Source organism: Diadema setosum, chromosome 5 (assembly GCF_964275005.1).
Source record: "Diadema setosum chromosome 5, eeDiaSeto1, whole genome shotgun sequence".
NCBI classification, from domain to species: domain Eukaryota; kingdom Metazoa; phylum Echinodermata; class Echinoidea; order Diadematoida; family Diadematidae; genus Diadema; species Diadema setosum.
This window is the reverse complement of record NC_092689.1, coordinates 44,375,777-44,401,298: the sequence shown is the minus strand read 5'-3', so window position 1 is coordinate 44,401,298 and position 25,522 is coordinate 44,375,777. Positions and strand designations below refer to the sequence as shown.

Here is a 25,522-nt window from a genome sequence, read left to right as displayed (position 1 = left end):
AAAAGGGGGAAGAGAAATAGAGGCTCCCTCTCTTCGGGTGTACTGATGCGTTCAGCGATCCGTCTATTGCGGTGTAAGAAGGAGCAAGAGAGTGCCATAGAGCAGTTCTTTGTATTGAATTGTTGGCTGGGATTTGACTAGGAGCTTAGTGCATCGGGGACAAGAGTTGAGAGAAAAAGGAGGCAAAAAGAAGACGAGCTTGGAGATCGAGAAAGAAGAAAAGAAGTGATTTTGATTGTGTGACTACACTGCTGGTCTTGAGCACACAAAAGCACACAGCGCTGTTTGCTTTAACGGAGCAGCCGAGGTTATCGCCATCTCTCTCAGATTCTCTCCCTGATCATGCCTACCGGAGTTTGGCAACTGCAGCAGTAGAGTTAATCACAGCGCACCTGTAGTGAATGGTTGCCGGACTGGATGTTTTCCGGAAGGAACATGCTTCTAGAAGCCTCTCCCATTAAAGTTTTGTGGTTCCAAGCAATGTGATTGATCGCGCCCCCATCATTAGTGTTGGATTACATGAGGGGCAGTGGAGAAGACATCAACAACTTATAGGCAACGTTTTGTTTTGATCGAGAGAAGAGGGAAAGGCGAGGATGAAACTTTTCGGTCACTCCACAGTGGGATATATACCTAACCAGGAGAAGTAGGTTGCATAGCTTACCTTTGGCTGCCTGGGAGGTGTTCTCTGCTGTGATTAGATGTCTTTCGCAGGAATTAGTTTGAGCAAGGAGTGTTACCTTTCAGACCTAAGGGACTGATGACATGTGGAGATAAACGATCACTTCCATCTTTCTCTGTGATCAATGTCTGTGGATAACACTGGAATATTTCATATATTTCGATCATTCCTCGAATATATTCATATATTTCTGTGTGCTGTGAGTTTCAGTGACTAGTGTGTTTTGATGAACACTTACGGCTATGGTGAGTACATTGCTAATGCTTATCATTTATATCCATAGATTGATGTAAACATGGCATTTGTCAATGTGAGGGATATCTTTTAAGAAAAGTTGATTACTCCTATTTGGTCTTCTGGTTGTCATTTAGCATTAATATTTCTGTCACATAGCATCCCTGTTTTTGGTTTTTTTTTGTACTTCACACAGAGTAATATTTCTGTTATAACCATATCTCACCTTTTGAGGAAATGTTGATATATGTCGTGAGATATAATATTTGCTCATTTCTTCATACAAGTAATTGATTGTGCTTTGCTTGCTGAAGTGGGCAATTTTTGCTTATAAAGCTATGCACTCTCTTCACTCTGATACATTTTCCTTCTAGTTTATTCATAATGAATATCATGATAATTTAGGTTGTAAGGTAGTTGACGTATAATAATGTTTGTCCAACTAATGGGAGTCTGTAAGATCTTTGAGACTAATTGGAGTGGGGGTCAGAATAACTCAGTCAACATAGATGGTAACTATACCGTATAATGACATGAATTGTGTTCGATTTTAGCATTGTGGAGTATCATACCAAGCAGGAATGAACAGAGAATGGATAGGCAGTTTGGTGATTTCTCATTACTCTGGTATATCCATCTTTGTTGGGGACCTCTATGTCATGTGACCCATACATTCAGTCTCTTTGACTGTATGGTCATATGCAGAACATAATAAGGATCCTGTCTCTGACATGTGTGACTTTTGCTGTTTATCTTATATTTGTCAACACTTTATCTTCTACTAAAAAAACCCCACCAAAAACACAGAAGGTCCTTTTATCAGAAAGCATGGTTAATATATATGCCAGTGTGCATTTGTTATGCTACATGGTTTGTACACAGTGTATGTTTTGTGTTTCTGGTGCAAGAAGATGTTTTCCTTCTAATGATTTTGCTGATTCTGTATTCAGTTTGATTATCATTAAATGGGACATTGTGGAATCCTATGTGTTTGATTCATTTAGATGGGATCTGCTGATTTTTAGTTTCCATACGTGTTATAATGAATTATGAAAGGCATATCATTATCACCATAATCATGATTCTTCTTCTTCTTCTCCTTCTTCTTCTTCTTCTTCTTCTTCTTCTTCTTCTTCTTCTTCTTATTCTTATTCTTATTCTTATTCTTATTTTTATTATTATTATTATTATTATTATTATTATTATTATTATTATTATTATTATTATTATTATTATTATTATTATTATTATTATTATTATTATTATTATTATTATTATTATTATTATTATTATTATCATCATCATCATCATCATCATCATCATCATCATCATCATCATCATCATCATTATTATTATTATTATCATTGCATTATTATTATTTAGATAATGGTTATGCGACATCTAGAAAACAATGACTATCATCATCATAAATCACTGTCCTTCACATGGTCTTTAATGGAGGTCATCTCAAGTGATATTATGATTTACAAATTATGAATAGCCATATTTTTCTTGGTTTACTGACATTGTAATAAACCTTTTAATATGATAGAGGTTTGGTAATAAAGCTTTATGTCCAAAGAGCAAGGTAAATTTTTCCTGGAATGGTAGAATGCTGTTCCCAGATATTCTTGATTAGAAATTTGTGAAACAAAAAAAAAATATGTGAGACTATATGATGAATGCCAAAGAAAAAATGTGTTTACATGCAAATAATTGTGTGGGACTATTATTTCTTTTTCTAAATGAAAACATCACAGTTTTTACTTTTCTACTGTTGTATGGTAGTAGTTTGCTTAAGATTACTGAAGATTGCTAAGTGTTAAAGTTTTTGATATGATGTCTTTCCCTGCAATATCTGCATACTGGAATGACACAACACCCCACAGCAGTAGTGAACAGCATTACTAGTAGCACCAAAGAACATGAAAGAATTAGACTGAGCAGAAGTTAAAAGCAACAACAACAAATGGGGTGTGAGAGTAGAAGAAAAAACAATCCATTGTCTATAAAAAGACTAAGAATTTAGCATACACACAAAGCCTGGTGACATTGAGAGGACATTTGAAAGAAGACGAAGCCAGACTTTCTCCGCCATTTGACACAAGAGGAAGACTTCCCAGTTTGTTCTCCTGTCTCAAAAGACATAGCTGAAGCAGCTAACTACTTCCTGTTGTCACGGTGACTAGGTTCGCTTCTTTGTATGGTCAGTTATCAAATGGGATGGTGGAGACATCTAGATCAGTTTGAGAAATTTTGGTGGCACCTTTTTAGGCACATTTCCTGGTACAGACTGTGGAGCTAATTGTACAGATTTTGCTGAAACCACAGTAATGAAAACACAACTACTGTTGCAGGTACCATTGAAGACAAAGACAACGCTCTTCTTGTGTGAGTTGGCTCTGCATTCAAATGTTCAATGTACTTTGATTAAAGATTTCAAGGGACATTCAAGATTACATTGAGGTATTTTAAAAGTATAAGATGTGATTAATTTATGAGTAGCACATGTTGTTTAAAGGCTGAGTTATGTTGAGGTAATCATGCCGTACTCCAGTCTGCAGGTATCTAGAAAGATGTTGAAATTTCTTGATTAATAAAGCAAAGGATTTTAAAAACTGTTGGTTGGCTCTAAAGAGATGCAGTAGAAAGAAAAATTGGCTTTAAAAGCATTATGCTGAGGAGTGATTACAATTTCCACCAGTCAAGCAGTAATGCTGCGTTATATTGTAGGGTAAGGTTTTATGTCTCAGTTTTAGTTTTTCTTTTCTTTTTGTGGGGTGGGGGAAATGAAGTGGTGTTTAGAGGGATGATTTTCAATACATGCATGCAGGCTGTCGAAGCAAAAGACAAGGAAATGAAGAGAAGAGGAAGCTAACTTATTTGTTCATGAGGAAAGAAAAGCAGAGGAAAAAGTAAAGAAAAAATACACCAAGAACTGATGCTCAAAATGAGATAAAGAGAAAAGAACAGTAACAGGCCTTTTCTCCCATTTTTTTTTTTTTTTTTTTTTTTTGGGGGGGGGGGAATGAAATGAATCTTCTTTATACATTCTGCATTCCTGGAGTAATTTAAGCACAGCATCTTCAGCAATTAGAAACTTTATCAGTCAGGGGGAGAAGCAGAAAGCAGCCAGTCTCTAATTCCTGGGATTATCCTGCTGTTATTTTAGGTTAAGTTTTCTCAGCAGGTTGTTGTCCACAAACACTGTAAACTGGTTGTCTTTGGATTTGATGAGATTATAGACAATACTGTAAAGATGGCACGAGGCTAGAGATGGTTCAAAGACTTTCACTTCCTTGTGGCAAGAATGTCTTTGTGCTGGAACCATTTTATAGTAACAGCTTTCACACTCTGGAGTTATTGGTTTGTGCATTGCGATGCAGAAATTGATATGATTTTCCACTGCTGGCATGCTCTGCAGGGCAAACCATTGCAACAATTATTGTTTTAAACAAATCAAGCCGGAATAAAAAAAAAAAAAAATAACACCTGGCTGCATATAAATGAAGCACTTTGAATCTCCAGACTGTGTCCATACTTAAATGAATAAAGGGGGTGTGACCTAGGGCATGTGAATGCATGGACTGTGACATGTTGCATTCATGGGATCAAAAAATTAATGATGCTCTTGCATGCTTGGTACATATAGCAGTAGTTAAGAAAAAAAGATCTAGCAGGATTGATTTTCACACCATCATGCATGTTGCAAGAGTTAACTTGTGTGTGTGTGTGTGCATGTCCACACAAAAGAATTAATATTTTTCTTTACATCACATTGCAAACATCTATTTTCAAAAACAATTAATTTTTGATGTATGTGAATGAGGCTATTGTAGAACACAGAAGACGTGTTTGCATTGAGTAAAGTAAACCTTTCCGTATGTTATAATCTGTAAGCTATGCTATAGCCATGTATGTCATTGTGCCACATTCATATCTGTAGTGAAACATAGAAAAATTTAAACAAATTTTAAACAATTATATGTCAATATCAACTCATGTGACTTGTGTGAAGGAAGAGAAATATAATTATGTCAGAACCAGTAAATTATACATGAAAGTCAAGCCAGAGAACTACTGAAAGAAAGTGGTGAAAAATCTGTTCTTCTTCAATTTGAAATGATCGTTTTCTATACTCCCCAATTATTATCATTATTTTTTATTTGGTGACACTTTGCATGGGTGTAGAAAAAGTGATTGATTACATAGTAGAGTGTGTACTTTCTATGTGTGCTGCCATCTTTTCCCGATTAGAACTAGCTCAAAATATTAGTTAAAAATATGTGAGGAGATTGTCACATTGTTCACATTTCATGAAAATAATTCTGTATGTCTTGGCAACCACAATCATAACATTGAGCGACCATTGTCAGTGACCCTTCAGTATACACATGGCAGGCAGTCATGGTCATCTGAATTACTTCAAATTATGGACAGAAAGTAACAATGGTCATTACATCCATGATAAAAACCAGAAGTACATACAGCTTGTTTGCTGTTCGTGTGCCCAATATCCAATTACAAGGCAGCGACGATCACTAGGCAAAAGTGGAGCAAAAGGCAAAAAAGGCAACCAAATGTTTGATGTGTACTACAGTGCGCCAATTGTCGGCCCCCTTTGTCCTGATGTCGTTGTATGCAATCAAAGCCAGACATTTTGATGTCATTAATGAATAGCTGTGAAAAACCTTGATGGCGGATTTTCATGAGGGAAGTGGCCCTCCCAAGCCATGCTGTGCACATGTTTGTGTAAAGTCGAAAGCAACATTAGTTTGTCATGTTTGACTTGCCCATCCACAGTTCTGCTTACTGGAGGAATGAGAGGCATTCTTGTTTTGTTTTTCTTTTGTTTGTTTGTTTGTTTGTTTTTGCTGCTGCATGCAAAAGTGAACGGTGAATTAAGTTTGAGTTAATGGGGGTTTGTGAAAATAGGTAGGAGATTGATGGACTGTGCAGGAGATATATGAATATATAAATAAACACACTTGGTATTATATCATGAATTGTTCACTATCACTAAATGGAAGCCTCAACATTTTCAAATAGTCATACTTATCACATGAATTGCATCGCATGTGAAGAAAATGCAGACATGTGTATTACACAAATTGTAGACTTTTGATCAAGTGATAGGAATAGAAAACTCTGAGTCTGCCTTATCTGAAACATGCTTCTAACCTTGTCATTTCATCTTGGTATGTGACTAGACCCATGTATACAGTAAAAACAATCATCGCCTTCATTTTCATCTGTTTTCTTTTCAGACCCTCACATAAAGGTGGCGGGAAAACTCTTTCATGTAGCGGCTGCCAAGGAGAAGATAATGTCAGTTCTGGACACAAAGGTGAGTACAGGGGGGCCTCCAATGGGGATGGCATAGTTATTTAGTTTTGGGGCTTGTCTTACCTACAGTACCAGGAATACCAGAATAGGATGACAGGTGGATTGAAAAGAGAATTTGCTGATCAGAAGCCATGTTGGTTCACCTGCAGAATGCAGGATTTCTTTGTTTGGTGGAAGGGAAACCTTTCAGGAGTTGTGGAGCACCTCACTGTAAAATCCAGAAGACGTTGGGACCTATGGGTGTCTCTTTCGTGTGTTTGACAATTGTCCAGCTACCGAGTGATGTGTGCATTGAATTGATAGCAGCCAACTGATAGTGTGAGGACTTTAAAACTCAGTGGGAGATCATGGTGTCACTCATAAGAATAGTTGAGACTACTTGTATTTGTAAGCAAAATGAAAAATACTAATGAGATTTTTTTATTTCTTTTTTTTTTTTTGTTTTTTTTTTGGGGGGGTCTTTTCTTGTGATTTTATGTTTTATACCTATCATAATGAAATAAATAAAGATTCTGAAGGTTATAAGGCATGCTTTATGTTGTGATTTCCTTTTAAAATGTATTGGGTGTTAGTTTTTTTTTTTGTGTGTGTGTCACTAATAAGATTGAAGACTTTTTTTTTTTCTGCATTTAGCCAGGACTGCACACTAACCCATTTTTCTACAGGTTCGACCTGTCTGTTGGACCAGTAGATACTCAGTTCTTCCATTTTTACTGGTCCATTCCTGAAAAAGTTACTGGTCCGAAAGTGATTTTTACTGGTCAGGGACTATTGGACCAGTAACCGTGTGCAGCGTTCATTTAACATCCAAGCAAGCAGTAACCAGTTTCACACTTTTCAGTCCAAAGGTGGAGGTTATCTGGATTAGCAGGGATTTCCTTGATGCAGTCTGTCCAGCTTTCCCCCAATAACTTGGTCCACAAAGTCCAGTGAACTGGTCTTCCCAGAGCACAATGCTATTATTCCATGTTAGTTTCCTCATATCTTCCCTAGCCTTTCTCTTCACTGTTCACCGTTCTCTGTGCTTGACTGAATCTCTCCCTCATTCCTGCTCACGTTGTGTTAACTCCGTACACCTGCAACAGCAGCATTACAAAGGGAATGGAAACAATACATCACAGTACTGTATATCTCCTCTGACTACAACTGCTGCCAACGAGAACTGATACAATGATGTAATGACAATGGCAGTCATGATGATTATGATGATATGTGATGATATTTTGATAAGAAATTACAATATCAATGATGAGAAGTTGGATGAGTACCAGGTAGACAAAGATGAGGGAAGAATGGGAGGAGGAGGAGGAGGAGGAAAGGAAATGGCATCTACATTATGAAGAAGGATTTGGTAGAATAAAATTGTGTGTGTATCTATAGATTTGCTTTGTTTAATTTAAAGATGTACCATTTTTTGAATTAGTTACTGATTTGCTCTCATGAATATTCATGATTCAAATTACTTTATTCTCCTTTATTGAATACCAGTTTTACTTAGATTTGCTTTGTTTTATTTGAAGATGCATAATTTTTGTAATTAGTAACTGATTTGCTCCCATGAATATTTATGATTCAAACTAATATCCTAATTTGTTGTATACCAACTCTGCCATCATTTTTTTTTTTTTTTACTTAAATCTATCCACAGAGTAATCGTGTGACACTGAAGATGGATGTGTCGTACACGGAGCACTCTCACGTCATAGGGAAAGGCGGAGCCATCATCAAGAAGGTTATGGACGACACCAAATGTCACATCCACTTCCCAGACTCCAATAGGGGGTCTCAGCAGGAGAAAAGCAATCAGGTGTCGATAGCCGGACAGATCACGGGCGTGGAGCAGGCACGGGCTAAAATTAGGGTAGGTCATCTCACATCCTGGCTGTCTCTCAGAATGATTGGGTTCATATCAGTGTGGAATGTTACAAGATGATTTGCATGGAGAAAGGAATCATTCTAAAGACAATGACCTGCTCTGATATTGTCTGAATATGGGGTGAAAATAGAGAGATCCTAATCAGATCATGTCAAGCCCTTCCAGAAACTGACTTTAAAAAAATGTTAATGGAGTGATACATTTAAAATATTTAAAAAGAAATCTTGCTCATTTGGCATTTTCCAGCCCCTTCTTCTCATGTAAATACAGTAAAGACATTGTGTTGATAAAAAGAAAGAAAGATGTGTTCATTCATATAAGACTGCAGTTGTAACGAAGTTTTGTCTTCTGTGATATGTGAAATAAATGTTTTAGCATTAACAACTCATTAACAGCCATCTACTTCCTTTCTCTCTCTGAATGTCATCCTCTGCAGGAATTATTACCATTAGTTTTAATATTTGAGCTGCCAATATCGACGGGCCCTGCCCCCTCCATGAACTCCCCCGTGATCCAAGAAATAGTACAGACCTACAAAGTAGCAATCAACATGAAGCAGAGAGGCAGGGGCTATTCCACTACCGTGACGGTGAGGGGAGCTGCCAACAATGCCCGAGGGATGAAGGAGGGCACATCAAGATTGATGGAACACCTGATAGGGAGCGTGGGAGTAAGTGTAGAGCTGTGAATAACAACGCAAGGAAACCTTTTGAAAATAAGAAACCAGTTGTGTGTTTGTCGAATACAGATTGATATCCCTTCTGGATAATGCATGTTAATGAACCAAGAAACACACTCATTTTGAAGTTGACCCTTTTTTAAAAACACAAATGGATATATTGCCTTGAGAAACCATTAATGATAAGTAATAGTCATCAATATAGATCTTCTTTTTCTGTGTTATTTGATGTTGGCATTGCCTGAGTTTCTTATCATTTATTGGTTGCCTTTTCTATTTGTCTCAAGATTATAATTATCGTTATTATTTCTTTCGCAATCTCATAGTCTGCAAAGGCAGTGAAGAGTTGACAACTTAGTGACTACCTGTAGGCCTCTCCACCCAAATATATCAGCCAGTTTTGTGTGTTTTACCACTTCACAAGGATTTCTCCCTACTCTTCAAGATAGAAGTGAAGAGTGTTTTACATGCATAGAGTATGTCTCCTCCACACAGGACCAACAGCTTTAAATCTCATCAGCAAGACTGACAATAAGGAAATGGCTTTTGAATGACATTGATTTCACTTCATTGCTCGGTATATCAAATAATATTCTTTGTACATCACACAGGATAATATGTTGATATCTTTCACCCCTTTCCACCTTTGGTTTGTGTTGCAGGGTTCACTACCAGTCAGCACACAGATAGAAATCTCTCCCCAACACCACCAGTTCATGATGGGGCGTGGTGGACTCAACATCAAGCAGATCAGCCAGTGTACTGGGGCTAGCATCCACTTCCCAGACCCCAACAGCACTCAGAAGAAGAGCTCGGTCTTCATCTCGGGTGCCATTGACTCGGTCATCGTCGCTAGGCACCTCCTCATGGTGAGATTACACTCCTAGAGATTTAACCTGTTGAGGACGGGCTGATTTTACTACAACACGCATTTCCCAAAGACACCTGTTTGAGTATACTTGGGACTCATCCTCAACGGGTTAAAGATGGAAGATGTGTGATGCAGTATTCAAAGATTTTACCAGGCGTCAAGAGTTAATGTATTCAAAGAGCAAAAAAAAATAATAATAATAAAAAAAATACAACAACAACAACAACAACTTATTTGATTGTTGTTTTGGCTAAATAGAATTTTAGCCAAATCTGACACATCTGTGGAAACAAACCAAACACTTGGTAGTGTAAGGCTAAAGTTCAGTCAGTTCTATAAATCCATACAGAAGTTCATACCAAGTGTTGTTCCTGCACTCCCAATGGAGTTCTAAAGACATTCTTTTCCTATGAAATTAAAATGTGTTGTTGTGTTACGTGTGCATGAAATGTTGCAGAAGAAAATGTGAGTATACTTACAGTGTTTGAAAATATTTACAACAAATAGAATTTGAACAGTTTGAAAGTCCAGATAACGCAGTAGATCACCAAGGTTCATGTTTTTGTGCATTGATATCTTATACCAGGAGACCTCTAAACCTGAGTAGACTAATGAGTACATAAATTCTCAGACAACTTAAAACAGTCTTTTGAAGTTTGCAATCAATGATCATGATGTGAAAGCTTCAAACATCACAATAATATTTTTTATGGGTACACGACTAGGTAAAAATGCAGTTAAGGTAGCATTTGCTTCTTGGATCATGTTTTCGCTACTTATTTAAGCCCAAATATAGTTTTTAAAAGTTATCATTAATAGTATTCCTGAACCTTGCCTTTCCTTTATAGTCACTTATACGAAGGCATCATTCAGCAACTCATAGATGAGAGAAACTTGTGATATTTTAACTTCTGGTACTTTATTTCGATGATAAAAAGACAAGAAATGGTTGTATCTGTCCCAGTTTTCATGTTTGATGTCCATAAGGTATTCATGTCATTCTGATTTCTGTAACAAGACCAAATTGTCAGCAGTGCAGTTAGTCAGAACAAAATTCAGGCAGGCAGTGTTGAAATCCTTTTCATTCTTGGTGGCCAGTGAAACTTTGAGATTTGAAATGATGGCCTTTGTATGATATACAGGCTATATATTTATTCACATCTCTGCTCTTTTTTTACACAAAGGGATGTCTACCGTTAGTCCTGATGTTTGATATGAAGGATGAGGTCGAAGTTCACACCACCAAGTTAGCTCAGTTAATGGAACAATTGGACATCTTCATCAGCATCAAACCCAAACCAAAGCAGCCAAACAAGGTGAGCTATGAGTGCAGGACCTATGCTTTTTAGAAGCAGAAGGATGTTAACTTTATATGATTTGTGTGAAGATGATGATGCTCTAGTACTCTTATAAGTATGAAATTACAGTACTTCCATTCCAGTGAAGCACTTTGATATATATCACTGTCATATCAATTGTTTTCCTATTGAGATTGGTATCAATGAATAAGTCTTTGTTGTTGTTCCTGTGATATTATCTTGCCTACCTCTGCTCCAAGCATATCATTGTCTTTTTTTTTTTGAATGCCTGTACATAGTCATATTTGCAAGAACAGTTTGAAAATGGCTATTGAGTGGTTTCAAGTTACACTCAAACATCAACAAGCACTGAAAATTACTGTAGAATCTAAGATATTTAAAACTCTTGGTCTTGCATGAGCAAAAGTTGATACAGCTTTATGATTACCAGTTGAATGTAAGCATTATGAAGCAAAAGGGATGAAAAAGTGAAGTTGTGAATTTCCTGAAAAGCTTTTTATCAGTATGACCCAAAAACTCTTTGATGCAATGCCTCTCTAGTGTGTTGACTAAACAAATGTGTTTCCAAAGAAGACTTTACTTCATTCAGCTCTATATGACGTGTCCCCCTACGATGTATGTTGCTGAACTCTCTCTCTCAGCTCAGAAGTTTTGTATCCTTCAATGTAGTATTTGAGCCCATCTTTCACAAGGCTGTTAGCTCTTTGTTTATAGAAACACCTCAGTTGGTGTGCCTGAAATTCCTGCTGAAAGGCATTGTTATGAACAGGCGCAGTTGCAAATGTTCTTGTACACTTAACATGTAGACTATAATTAGTTCATTATTCACATTTCTCTATATCAGTGTTAGTAAACTTGTAGCATTGTTGTTGCTGCTAAGCAGGGTGTAAAGGTTGATACATTTCCTCTCTTTCTGTAGGTGAATGTTTGTGAAGCATCCATTATTCTGCTTTTTCTCGCTACAGTGAGAAAGTCGGCTCCATGTGCTTTCTTTCCATCTTCCGACAAACTATTTGAGTTTCTCCACTGCAGTCTTTAGCATTTTCCATGTGAGCAAATAGGAGTATGGAGTGGATGGCATGTTGAGAATGTTTGAAGAGCTCACGGCTCACTCCGCATCACATTTGTGGTTACCGAAGCCTCGCAATGAGTGTAGCTGTTATTGTTGTGCCCCTCTTTGTATGTTTGATGTACGAAAATAAGCCCAAGGTCCACCCAAACAGGAGGAGAAAGTGTTTACCCACTTCAGAGCTCAAAAGGACCAGTGAACTACCCCACCATCAGTCATGTTTATCTTTTTTTTTCTTTAAGTGGATTCCAGCTACATTTGTCATTTGTCTCTTTGTGTTTTTATGCAAATATGAACTTTTTGCTTGTGAGAGGGAATTTAGATAACTGCGCAGACTGTAGTTAGAACTTTGCAGAATTGCCAGTGTCTATCAGTGCTTGCTTTTGAATTCAGTAAATATCTGCTTCCACCTTGATCAGATTACATTATATTCACATACAATATTCCACACACACACACACACACACACACACACACACAACAGATGTGAGGCATGCAATAATATGCTGATTTTGTTCCACTGAGAAACATGACATTTTTCGTATTATCAAAATAAAAATGTAGTTGTCCATATATCAAATACACATTTGTAGCAGCATTCTGTCACCACACTTTGACTAATTATAATGTTCTTTGATGTAATATTTACCTGAAATGATTAATTCTTTCTTTGCTGCAGTTTTTAATATTTGTTTGTTTGTCTTTTTCTATTGTCATATTTTTCTTACAGTCTGTCATTGTGAAGAGCATAGAGCGGAATGCTCCCAACATGTACAGAGCCAGGCAAATCCTTCTGGGACAAGAGTGTGAGAGCTGTGCAGCCAATGCTAGCACCTGCCCTTCCCTTGGACTGAATGGAACATGCCTGCCTCTCCATGGCTACAATGTTGGAACATTAGGTAGGGGAGAGTCTATTTGGTTTTTCGGGGGCTCTTATATTACTCTACACATAGCAACCAGAGGGCGGAAATGACCAATTTCATTCAAAGGGATATTGCACTCAGTAGAAACTAGTGGTTTGTGTTTAACTCAAAACATAATAATCTTGTCATGCAAAGTGTCATATTTTGGGTGAACCATTTCTAAGTGGCCATTAATATGAGATGGTACATTAACATAAACATGGTGGTCATACTTGGTGCACTGAAGTTTGCATTTTGTAAAGCTGTGTATTGTGGTGTATTGTAGCCACCTGTGAAGTCAAGTTTTGCTTTCACTTGAATCTATTTTTTTTTTTCTTTCCATTCACCTCCAACTGATGAATTTCTAATGTACTAAGTTAACTTTTTTTTTTCTGGGTGAGAGTATCAGATTTCTGAATTACTTTTTGAACAAATTGAACATCCAATGTCTTATTGCATTTTTATCTCCTCATTTAAATTTCTAATGAGTTACTAAAATATTACATTTTTTCCCTAGTCAATTCCTGTCTATTGTCATGCCAAATATGGATAATCTACATATTATTTTCAATGGAAGTTAAAAAAATGAAATTTCATTAAAAGTTCACTTTCTTCATAAGAGGTCTTTCATGGTCTAATTACTTATGTTGCAGTCTTTTTTGATCTCTCAATATCATACTTACATTTATAGAGTATAGAACAATGATTGATTACCTATAACAGAGCATAGCTTTTCTGAAAGAGATTATGAGAATCCAAACAGCCATAAATTGTGTAAACCTCTTGGATTTTTTCTTGACAGGATCTCAAAACATGAATATCTACACAACATTTTCATCAACAGAAATAGAAATAACCCTACCCTCAATAGAATATCCTCAATTCCAACTTAATTTGTATCTACAGGAAGGCAATTGGACTGATATGAACCAAATTGTAGATCATATTGTCTCTTAGATTAGAAGCTACAAGTAGTTGTCAAAATTAAACTGATTGTATATCGACTTATTAAATTCATATGCATTAATGGTATCCTCCATTGAAAATGTCACACATTGTATATGCCAGGTATATTTTATTACTGATGTAGCTGAAATTTTCACAGTATAAAATGTTTGAGTCTTTATTTTGGGTTATTATAAGCTTGATTGTGCCCAAATTGTGATTTCTTTACTCTTTCTTGGATGCACAATGTGTCTACTGTGGCCTGTCTGATGTTCACATAGCTTGTATTGCACTCCAACCACTGCTGTTGTGGGTTTGTTGTGAAGTCACCATTGTATGTGTTTGTCACCCCCATCCCGTCCCTCTACCACTCTACCACCGATGGTACCACCCCACTAATCTCCAGGTCTGCTGGGTCAGGGTGCAACTCGCCCTCCCCTAGCGGCCCCCACGGTCCTACCCACGGTCAACGGGCTGGCAAGTCTCAATAACCTCAATACACTGCAGTCTATGATCACCAGCACTCCCAGCACACCAGCCCAGTGGACGGTCCAGAACATTCCAACCAGCCTAGCCTCAGGTTGGCACTTTCTATGTCTCCATACAAAACATCATCCAAGGGATTGGTTCTTGCAGAAAGTCATTAGAGCGATCAATTGAAACAATGATCTGACATGTGACTAACACCCATTGTGCCATTAATATCACTTGTGTAGTTGACAGGACTGATGCAACTTATATGACAATACCATTATTGTGAATGATATGACTTTTGTAGCCAGAATTTCTTATATAACTGCTCTGATTAAGATAAGTAACACAGCTGTGCCGCTTACATCATAAAAAATCAATTGTATCGTCAATGTGACTGATGCAACAGATCAGGAAAAAAAAAAAGTTTGTACTGTACAGGTCATATGGCCAACGTGACAGATGAGGCTAATATGACTGATAAGTCCTATGCAACTGGTACAGCTAGTACATTAAATATGACTGATGCATCTGACTTAACAGATATAACTAAAGCAACAAACTTATATCAAAATACACATAACTGATGTGACTCATTCAACTTACATAACTGATGCAACTGATGTGAATAATGCCATTGATTAAACTTAGTCAACTAATGGTACATATTTGAGTAACAATGTTGCAGTTGCTAGTAAATGTCTCAAGGCTCCATAAAAGTTCTTAGAAATTTGCAGTACAGGTAAGAAAAATGTATTTTTTCAAGACATGATTCTATTTTGAAACTAGTGGTTAAATTGCCAATAAAGGCCTATTCAATTTCTTTAAAATTAGTGTTTAAGTCACCTTTATTCCAAAGAAACATTCATCTTGCATGATGAAGGACTTGGCACAGAATAGAGGAGAATTTCCTAAAGCTCTATCTAGATTCCATGCATGCAAACGGAAATTACTGTATGTACTTAAAAACATAATGAATTATATCAATGCTAGAGTTGATATGAAATGTTTTGTTCTGTGTCCATCTGTATTTCCAGGGATGCCATCACAAGGTGTAACACCTGTCTTGGTCTCACCGTCCATCAACCCCCTCCTCCTCACCTCCCCTCGAGGCTCAGTCAGCCTGACTACCAATGCTGCATCCAATCCCATGGCAACCAACACCACCTCCCCCCTCCAGAGTGCTACCGTGGCAACCATGTCTCATGCAGTTCATCCCAATCCCAGTCTAGCACCCCTGCAGTCTGTGTTACAGGCAACCAACCAGAGTGCTCCTGGGGTCCCCACCGCCCTGCCCACCAGCCCCACCAGTGGGTCTGTGCAGGCCTCCCTCCAGTCTCACATCAATGCCTCGGCCTTATCGACTGCTACCGCGCTTCAAACGAATCCAGCCACAAGTGCCGTCCAGGCCTCCCTGCACACTAGCAATCAGGTCTCGGCTCCTTATAATGCTCAAGCAGGACTCCAGGGGAATCTCAGCACAGCAGGAGTACAGTCTGGTCATCCTAGGCATTCTGTTCCAGTCAGCATGCACTCCCATCTGCAGACCAACCCCACGGCTGCCCCTGTTCAGCCGACACCCACCACCCAACAAGCTTCGATGCTTCCCCCCACCATGCTACCTCAGTCCCTTCAAGCCACCATGCAACAAATGCAGAGTGTTCTCAATCAAGTGCAAAATCCACAGCTCCAGCTGGGTGCCAACCCCAGCATCCCTCCACCACCCCTCCCACATAGCATCTTCCCCAGCGCCACCTCCGCAACATCCATTCCTGAGACGATACCCGAGATGCCGAACCCCCAGACGACAACGCCTCGCACCCCTCAGCCTCCCCCGGGATTCGCCAAGCCAGACCCGGCAATGGTGACTTCACAGCTGGCTCAGCTAGATCTGAACAGTATCAGCAGCAGTAGGGAGTTTGCCAGTGTGTGCAATAACAACCACCAGCTGAAGGACTTGATGATGCATCTCAAGAGTATGCAGCCAACAGGTGTTATGCCAGATTTAGGTGGGTCTTACTCATAGAGTTTCTGATTCTGTGTTTATTCTGAAATCAGTGTAAATTGCTCTTGATTTTTCCCTGTTGCTCTTATGCTTCTAATTCCTTGTTCTTCTATTCATTATTCTTAAACTTCTTCAGCATCAATTTTGAACTCAATTATAGTTTTCCTCTGTCTTCACTGCTTCTGTACTTCTTGTTACTGTTTTTGTTATCAGGCCACTTTTAATGCTATCTTCATTTTCCATTTTTCCTCCTTTTCTTGTCTTTTCATCTTGCAGCTGAAATTGTTTTTAGGTGTTGAAGGATGCGCACTAGAAAATAGTTTGAGGATGAGAGAAAAAAAAAAGTCAAAGATCTTCTGATAATGGTTTCAAATACACACATTCCTTCAAGTATGATGATTCATGAGTGTATGAATACCAACAAGTTTTATGACTGTATTTTAAAGTTACAGACATATCTAAACAGGTTCTAAACAGGTTTTGTGCTGATACTGTGGAACAAATGGGTGATTTGTGCAGTATAGTGTAATAATTCATAGAGCTTGTCGCTAGAGTCTCACCGGTGGCCAGTTATTTCAAGTGCCTCTGTTCCCATTCTCTTCTCTCTTCCTTTTCTACCTCACCACTTTCAACATCGCAGACACACGGCGGGCAGGGCCACAGCCATCCCAAACCAACCTCCCCTCCCAGAGCCCGCGGGACACCAGCCCTATCGACCTCATCACCACGGTAACGCCCCCACTGGGCCAGTTGGGTCAGAGTGCACTGGCAGCTGACATGGGTCTTGATCAGAGCAGCGGCAGCAGTGGCCACAGCGTCCCACGGAGCCCCACCAGCTTTGTAGACCTGGTGCTGGCCCAGAGTAACAGCTCCCCGAGCAGTAGTTTGAAGCTTCAGGTAGAGTGCACTCAACTCGCTTCTTTGAAATCGTTATCAAACATAACTACTCTTCAGCTGTGTGTAGTCATAGACATGAAGTTATCTGTTAAAGTGCTTTGTAATTTTTTTTTTTTTTACACCCCTTGTAAATTTGTGGAACTGTCAGGGAATTTTTAGGTAGATGGATGAAATTATGATGTAGAAGTTACTATGGCAAAGGATGTGTTGTGGTCTCATTGCAGACTGACCCTGTTCATTCCTTGTTATATGAATCCTCTATGTTTCTTGTGGAAAAACACTTCCAAGCTACTTTGTGTGTGTGCTGTATGTGCTTTCATTGAGAACTGATTCTCGACTATCATCATTCATTGGTGACAATTGACTTCAGTAGTCAGTAGAATTAAACTAGTTGTTTGAAATATTGGAGATTAAGATTAGTCACATATGGAATGAATGAGCAATGGTAAGAAATGTACACTTACAGATCATTGAGAAATTGAAACTTATCTTTGTATCTTTCCAAACAGAGTAACAACTTTTCACCAAACAACAGCAGCCATGACCTTTCAGGAATGTTGGGTGGAGGTCGAAGGTCACTGACCCCTGATGAATCATCAGTGTCTCTTTTCTCCAACAACAATGCATTAAAGTAAGCAGACACATTTTTACCTTATGATAAAATGCACAGTGCATGACATATAACTTACAGTTAAAGTAGTATCCAAAAGACTTTAAAACAGAGTCCCATTGTCATTTATGATAGCATACTGTATTGTACCAGGTGAGCGCACACATGTGCTTATTTTGTGCAGCATGTTGAAATATATTTTTATTTCTATGCAGACACCATTACAACACAACATTTTGAAGCTTGCTTTTGCAATGCCAAAAAGCAGTTCATTATGGAATTATGGATTTTTCTTTTTCTAAGGGGAAGGGGAGGTAATTATGTGACCTTTCAATTAGATGTATGGGAACTGAGTGTGTCATGTTGATATTTTTAAACCTTGCTCTCTCTAAATTTGTCAGAAGTAAATCCATTACAGCAAAGCTGCCAATTCTGATGTCTGTAGTCAGAGCCCCTTCCTTCTTAGACCATAAACCCATTGTGACATCACTAGTCAGAACCCCTTCCTTTGTAGATCATAAACCCATTGTGACATCACTAGTCAGAACTCCTTCCTTTGTAGATCATAAACCCATTGTGACATCACTAGTCAGAACTCCTTCCTTTGTAGATCATAAACCCATTGTGACATCACTAGTCAGAACCCTTTCCTTTATAGACCGTAAACCCATTGTCTATTGGAACCTGGTGGGCCCTGTTTGAAGTACTGGTATATAGAGATTTTAGAATCTCGTAAGCAATTACAAGGCATGGATACTTTGCCACTTTTCAACTGACAATGATTATAAATGATTGCTCTGCAGTGGTTACGGGAGACGGTCCTCTGAGTCTGGATGTGATTCCGACAGCTCCGACAAGCGAGCTCCAGGGTGTGAGAGACGGGAGAGGAGACTGGAGAGAAAGCTGGAGCAAGAGAAGGAGCTGGAAGGAGAGGACAAGGAGACGGCTTCTTCTTACGGAGATGACTACGACAAGAAGAAATTCCTGGCAACAAAAGGTATCTATGTATACCACTAATAGGGATGGTATAGTTTTGGTTGAGATGGGGATTCAGATAAAAGGTGGGACCCACATTTTTTTAGGACCACTTTTTTTTTTTGCTTTGTTATTTGTTATTTGTTATCTCAGCCACTTTAAAACTGATGTTTCTCTAATAAACTTTAGATTCCTCTTAGAATTTTATGCTCGTAAATATTTCATAAGTGATGTCTAATTATCTCGCACAACAGTAAAATCTGAGTTTTCCATCACAACCAAAACTATACCATCCCGTTAAGGGAGACCCTGGAAAATATGTGTAGGGTGCATTACACTCAAACAGAGCCCATGCAAATGCCAGTAGGAAATTTCTTGTTATTGAATTGTTTCAGGTTTTGTTAAGTGCTTGCCCACTTCCACAATTTAATCCATTCCCAGTGGCGATGGGTTCTACCATACATGCATGTTAAATCTATTAAGAATTTACATTTCAGTGATAACACGTGAAGAAAAGGTTAAGGTCTGGATGCTTTTTATGAGCGTAGTTTCACAAATGTCACATGACCAGATTACAGGACACTGGAAAATTTAGTGGCTTTGAGTAGATTTTAACAAGGAGGAAATAATATCAGTAAACCCCAATTCTAAGGATTCATCTTTTCTGTTTTGAACAGTTGAAAATAGAATTTTTGAGGAGGTAACAAGAGAGTTATTGTTGAGATACTTAGATAGGAATTTTGCTCTATGGTCAGATATCAAATGGTGTATGTATTAATTTGTGTCCCAATCTTTCAACTGCAAGCAATGAAGAAAAAACCTGTGGCACCAGAGGTGCGGGTACCAACCGATCTCTGGAGTGGTCTGGGCTTCTCTAAGTCCATGCCAGAGTCTGCCATCAGAGAGGCGAGGAGGACCAATGGCTTCTCTCTCTTCCAGAGGGATACCAACCCCCTGCCTACCACATATGAGGTGATTATGTACCCCAGGCTTTTAACTCATTCAGCATGATGCATATTCAATCTGCGTGCTTTGTTGTGATAGGCAAATGCGACATTTTTACAAAGGAAATAATGATGGTGTTGTATAGATGATTTTTCATGTTGTCATAACAAGTTGTCTGTTTGATAATTGTATACACAGTCTTTGGAGATCATAGAATCTTTAAGGAATTGGGTAGCCTTGTTTCTTTTGGTGTCATTTTGTCCAAAATTGACAGACATGAACAGATGAGAATGTAATAGCTATACATGTAGAACAGAGAAAATAAAGAGTAATAGGGACCAGATAAAATCACTGTAGTAGGCCATGGTCATTAAATGATGTAACTAATCATCACGCATCATATGAAACATCTTTTGGAGAGTGTTGGAGAGCTATGTTGATTCTTCTTTCATTTTGAGTGATGAAGCCATTGAGCTGTTGACGGGAAATGGCACACAGAAAACGAATGATGCTATATTTCTTGTTTCTGTGTTTAGCACCAAATAAAGATTTGACTCTTCCAAGTTCACAGTACACATAATTAAAGCAATGTGATAGTAAATCTACTTGTTATAGTGAAAGTTCAATGTGTGACAGATGTATCAATAGACAATGATATTGATAAAAGAATATCTTCACATTATTAAGAATATTTATATAATATTGACTGGCCTCGAGGGAGATACCAGAAAATATTGCCCAAACTGACAGAATATTGCCCGAGTCGAAGACGAGGGCAATATTCTTTCAGTGCGGGCAATATTTATCTGGTATCTCCCTCAAGGCCAGTCAATATCATAATTATTACCTATCCCCTAGGTAAATTAAGAAAATATGTGAATACAGTTATACACTATGATATAGATCAAGCCACATTTGACTACCTGTAGATCATCACCAACATGTCGAATAATTGAAAAATTGTTCATCAATGTATATCATTCAACTCCAACTTCAAAGATACATATGTAGTTGTAACAGGCGAACTTCAAACATCTAAACGCTTTTACACTTTATTTTTGCTTCTGTTTCAATTTGGAGAGTTGTAATAACTAATGGTCACTGTGCAAGTTAGTCATTGTTTGACGCGTCGTGCTGCTGGAACTAGTGGAAGTGGTCGACCTTGTATGAGTTGATTTATCGGCGTTCTTCTGCGGTGCGTGTAATCGACACGCAGCGACGTCCTTGAATGTTTTCTCTTCGTGGTCGAATGTTTACATGAGGTGGGAAGAGAAGGAGTGGAAGAGAAGGAGTGGAATCTCTCTTCCCACCTCCCTGTTTTACAGTGCACTCCCGTTATAACGAACACGCGGTTATAACAAAATTCTGGTTATAACGAAGTAAAAATTTTGGCTGCAATGTCATCCACTCTATGTATTTCTATCGTTTATTTGTTCGGTTATAACAAAATTCCGATATGACGAAAGAATAACTGCCGGTCCCGAGGATTTCGTTATAACGGGATCCCACTGTATATGTAAAACCCCGGATGCTCGTAATATGCTCTAATATCGCCCGCTGAACTCCCGACCCTGCAAAATAACAACTGTAATTGCCTCGCAAAACTACCTCGTATAGGTAATAATCTACTTTATTTTCCTCCTTAGACACCAAACCATGAGGAGTCTGATCAGGGGGGCACATCTTCCCCTCCTCCACCCCCTTCTACCAGCACCTGGCCTCCCGACAGGCCCATCCAAGACATCACCCCCACTGAGAACAACAACACTTACAGTAATCCACCACCAGGTTTCCAGCAGAGCAAGAAGAAACGGGGTGAGTTAGGGGGCAGAGGGAGGTGGCTAGTGTCAGGAATTTGACAGAAGAGTTGAGGTTGTGACAGGAGAAGATTGGAAGAGGGGGATGTGAAATGTGGTAGAGGGAAAGATGATGAAGATAACATTGATGAAAAGGGGGTGAAATGGTTGGTCAGATGATTGTTGTGATTATGATTATGTTAATGATGTTGATGACAAAGAAGATGATGAATGTGGTGATGAGGCTGGTTGTAGCAATTGTGTTGTAGTGAAGAATTGCAATGAGCATGATGAAAATGGGGAAAAATCAGTATTGAAGTGGATGCACATTTTTTGTTGTTGTAAAAACCCATGATGGCTGCTTGATATGTGTACCAACATTATTTTGACTACAAGTAGAGGAGCTCTCATTGTGATGACAATGCTAACTACAGCGTATATTCCTGTCTGAAGATGAGGACAATTTCCTGTTTTATCAAGATCAAATACTGATCGGGAAAATGATTGGCATTTAGGTACATTCAGTAGTAGTGAATGATTTCAGTAATTTTAAGTAAATGATATGTGGTAGATACTTCTGTGCATTTCTTAAATATTCCCTCAATTTTGTGACCCTTCCTGTGTACAGCTACCTTCAGCGACATAAGCTGCAGTAACTACATCGACAGTGGGACATTGCCAAAAAGCAGCAAGGGGCTGTGGGTGGCCAGTGACCTCAACTCGTCTCTCTCTTCCCAACCCGACCTCTCTGATATCTTCCTCAACCTTGGGCTTGGGAAGTACACCAATGTCTTTCAGCAACAAGAGGTATGTTTCTCATAAATGAACAAGTCATTTATAGGCTAGTCTTCAAAAGCTTTTGATTGCAGTGACCAAGATTCTTTAGTGACAGCCAGAAATGAGACGTATTTAGAGTGGGGCAATACTTCAGATAACATAGTGTAAACAAAACAAAAAAATGCCATGGCTGGATCTCAAATTGTATGGCAAATACCAGTCTTTACAAGTGTGTATAGAGAAGAATTAGGAGGCTACATGTTTTATTTAGATTTGACTATAAGGTAGGGAGTGTACAAATGTTTCAAATGTATGAATCGACATTAGGATGGCCTCAAATATAACTTGCAAAGTGCGAAGATGCAATTAGTTGATAACTATGCTGAGGAACAAGAATGGTTTCTCAAGTCTGACTTTATTCAGTGACCTCAAAACCTGAAAGATGGCATTTGCTGATTCTTGTTGGCCTGAAATATGATATATGCCAGCAGCTGTGGAGGCATTGACATGATTCAGGCACATAAGTCTGTTGTCTGACTCACATCACGGCACTATCAATGATATCTCTCTTCAACAGATTGATTTATCCACGTTTTTGACCCTGACTGACAAGGATCTGAAAGAGCTGGGCATCACAACCTTTGGTGCAAGGAGAAAGATGCTCCTAGCCATATCAGGTAGGAGAATGTCAGTTTGCCAACCCATCTCTCTGGAAGAAAGTGTAGTGGGTATTAGATTTTAGGGAAGGAGGTGAAGGTTGAGGATGTGTATTTTTCCTCATACCAAATTTCTCTTAGAAGATCCGACCTATTTAAAGGACAAGTTCACCTTCATTAACATAAGGATTGAGAGAATGCAGCAATATTAGTAGAACACATCAGTGAAAGTTTGAGGAAAATTGGACAATCGATGCAAAAGTTATGAATTTTTAAAACTTTTGTGTTGGAACCGCTGGATGAGGAGACTGCTAAGGCTCGTGATGTCATATGAGTACAATAGTATAAAGAAAATGTAAAGAAAATTCAACATGTTTTCACTTTTTCCGCATAGTACAAGAGCACTTGACTTGTCTCTTTCTAAAGGCAAAGGGAATAATATTACTCATAACATATGTCAGTAACGAGTCAAGGGAATGTGTACTTTTTTCAAAAGATGAAATTTTGTGAAATTCTCTTTATATTTTCCTTATATTGTTGTACGCATGTGACATCATACACTGCAGTAGTCTTCTCATCCAGCGGTGACTGCACAATAACTTCAAAAATTCATAACTTTTGAACGGATTGTCCGATTTTCCTCAAACTTTCAATGATGTGTGTTCTACTAATATTGCTACATTCTCTCAATCCTTATGTTAATGAAGGTGAACTTGTCCTTTAAAGCTTGTCTCTAGATATACATGTATGCTTCACCCAAATATTATGATTAAAAATAACCATTAACATCCTCTGGATTCACTTGACCTTAAAAATTGTAATTAGAGAAGAGTTCAAACTTTATTTGTATACATGCCAATTGTCATTGTTGCTAAGCCACTAAACAGTGTTCAGCAAAGAAAATACATATCAAGCATTTGATTGTTGTTGTTCATTTCCATCTGTGAAGATGGCTGGATAGCCCATATTCAGCTACACTAAGCTGGTCTTCCATGGGGTCCAGTTCGATGTGGGGTGGGACCACTTCACTGGGTTAGACACCCTGTTCTTTGCGATGAATGAATGAAGCGGGATCTTTTACGTGCATGAGCTGTGACTCTCTCATACACGGGACCTCCATTTTATGTCCTATCCGAGGGACAGAGTGTTTTGCCTCTTGCTAGAGGGGACGCTATGTTTACACACAACATTGCTCAGTCCAGACTCGGGTTCGAACCCGGGCCGTGTGATCATTAGGCAGACGCGCTACCGACTGAGCCAACTCACCGTTGACTTTCTCTTATGACCGACCTTTAACCCCGCTCCCATTCACTTGTATATTCACACACACTTGTAGAACTTACAAGGGCTCAACTCCACCAATAATTCTTTTTATCCCAACAGATCTGAACAAGACAAATAAAGAGAGCTTTGGTCCCTCATCTAGTCACCAAGGTTACCCTAGCAACGGTCTCTACTCTGGACCTTCAGAACCGCATCCCCACCCAACATCTTGCTGGTAGCGGGTTCCAGGATGATGGATGACAGTGCTGAAAATATGAAGTTCAAAGTTGTGATATTTTTTTTACATCAGGAAATATCTTCATATGATAGCCACCAGCTTCACCATGAATTGAAGATGTACTTAGTTCTTTTGTTTGCTATTATCAAACTAAACTGACAGATATAAAGAAAATAGTTACTTTGATCCTGTATATAGTTAGAGTGTTACACATGATATATGCAATTACCACCTTGTGCCTTTTCATAGATGTCTTCCACAGAGTTTTCCCGTCATCTTGTATTTTTTGGATTTTGAGCAGTTACTTGAAGAAAAAGATATATCCAAGCAAACGACTTCATGCAGGCATGTAGTATAATGAAAGAACTATCACACAATGTATTATCATATATGACACACTTTCTATATTCATATATTTCTATTGAGATTTACCTGACTTTACGGCCAGTTTTATTCAGTTCATATGCTTTCATTTGATGTATTTGTGTCCAATGAGATGCAAGAATCTGGTGCACAAACTTGCTTCTTTTTTTGGCAATTTTCACATTTTTTTTTTATTATACATGTTTTGCACTTGTTCGTCATTTTGAAAAAGATGTACATGTTTTACTATGAAATGTCATTGGTTACTGTATACGCCGTTTTTATTTTCGCGATTTTCGCGAGTCGGGTGCTACTCGCGAAATTAAAGACACACGAAAATATTGACTCTGATCCCGATGTGAATGTGACGTACGCTTGTACACTTCTCCCTTCAGTCGATGACTCCACAATCGCGAATTTAACCACTCGGCTCGCGAAGTCGTCAGGAATTCCCGATTCGCTAAAATTTAGACTCGCGAAATATATGGTGTATACAGTATGTGGTATACATACTTTGCAAACTGTTGTTTATTTGGGAGTTCTATTCATTATGATGCATGTGATTTGTATGCACTACAAATAAAACCAATGAAGGAAGGCACA

The 25,522-nt window shown here is 38.5% G+C and overlaps 1 protein-coding gene across 1 annotated transcript; it reads left to right on the top strand.

The window, feature by feature from the left end:
• The first annotated feature begins 908 nt into the window (after positions 1–908).
• Positions 909–24,557, top strand: LOC140228348 (protein bicaudal C homolog 1-like). Its single transcript, XM_072308575.1, has 17 exons — positions 909–927; positions 6,184–6,263; positions 7,911–8,123; positions 8,575–8,808; positions 9,480–9,686; positions 10,873–11,004; positions 12,807–12,975; positions 14,330–14,503; positions 15,432–16,403; positions 17,040–17,296; positions 17,806–17,927; positions 18,710–18,903; positions 19,687–19,853; positions 21,473–21,641; positions 22,251–22,429; positions 22,977–23,076; positions 24,439–24,557. Exons 1-17 carry the CDS (start codon positions 909–911, stop codon positions 24,555–24,557), a joined length of 3,507 nt encoding a protein of 1,168 aa, XP_072164676.1.
• Positions 24,558–25,522: the final 965 nt, after the last annotated feature.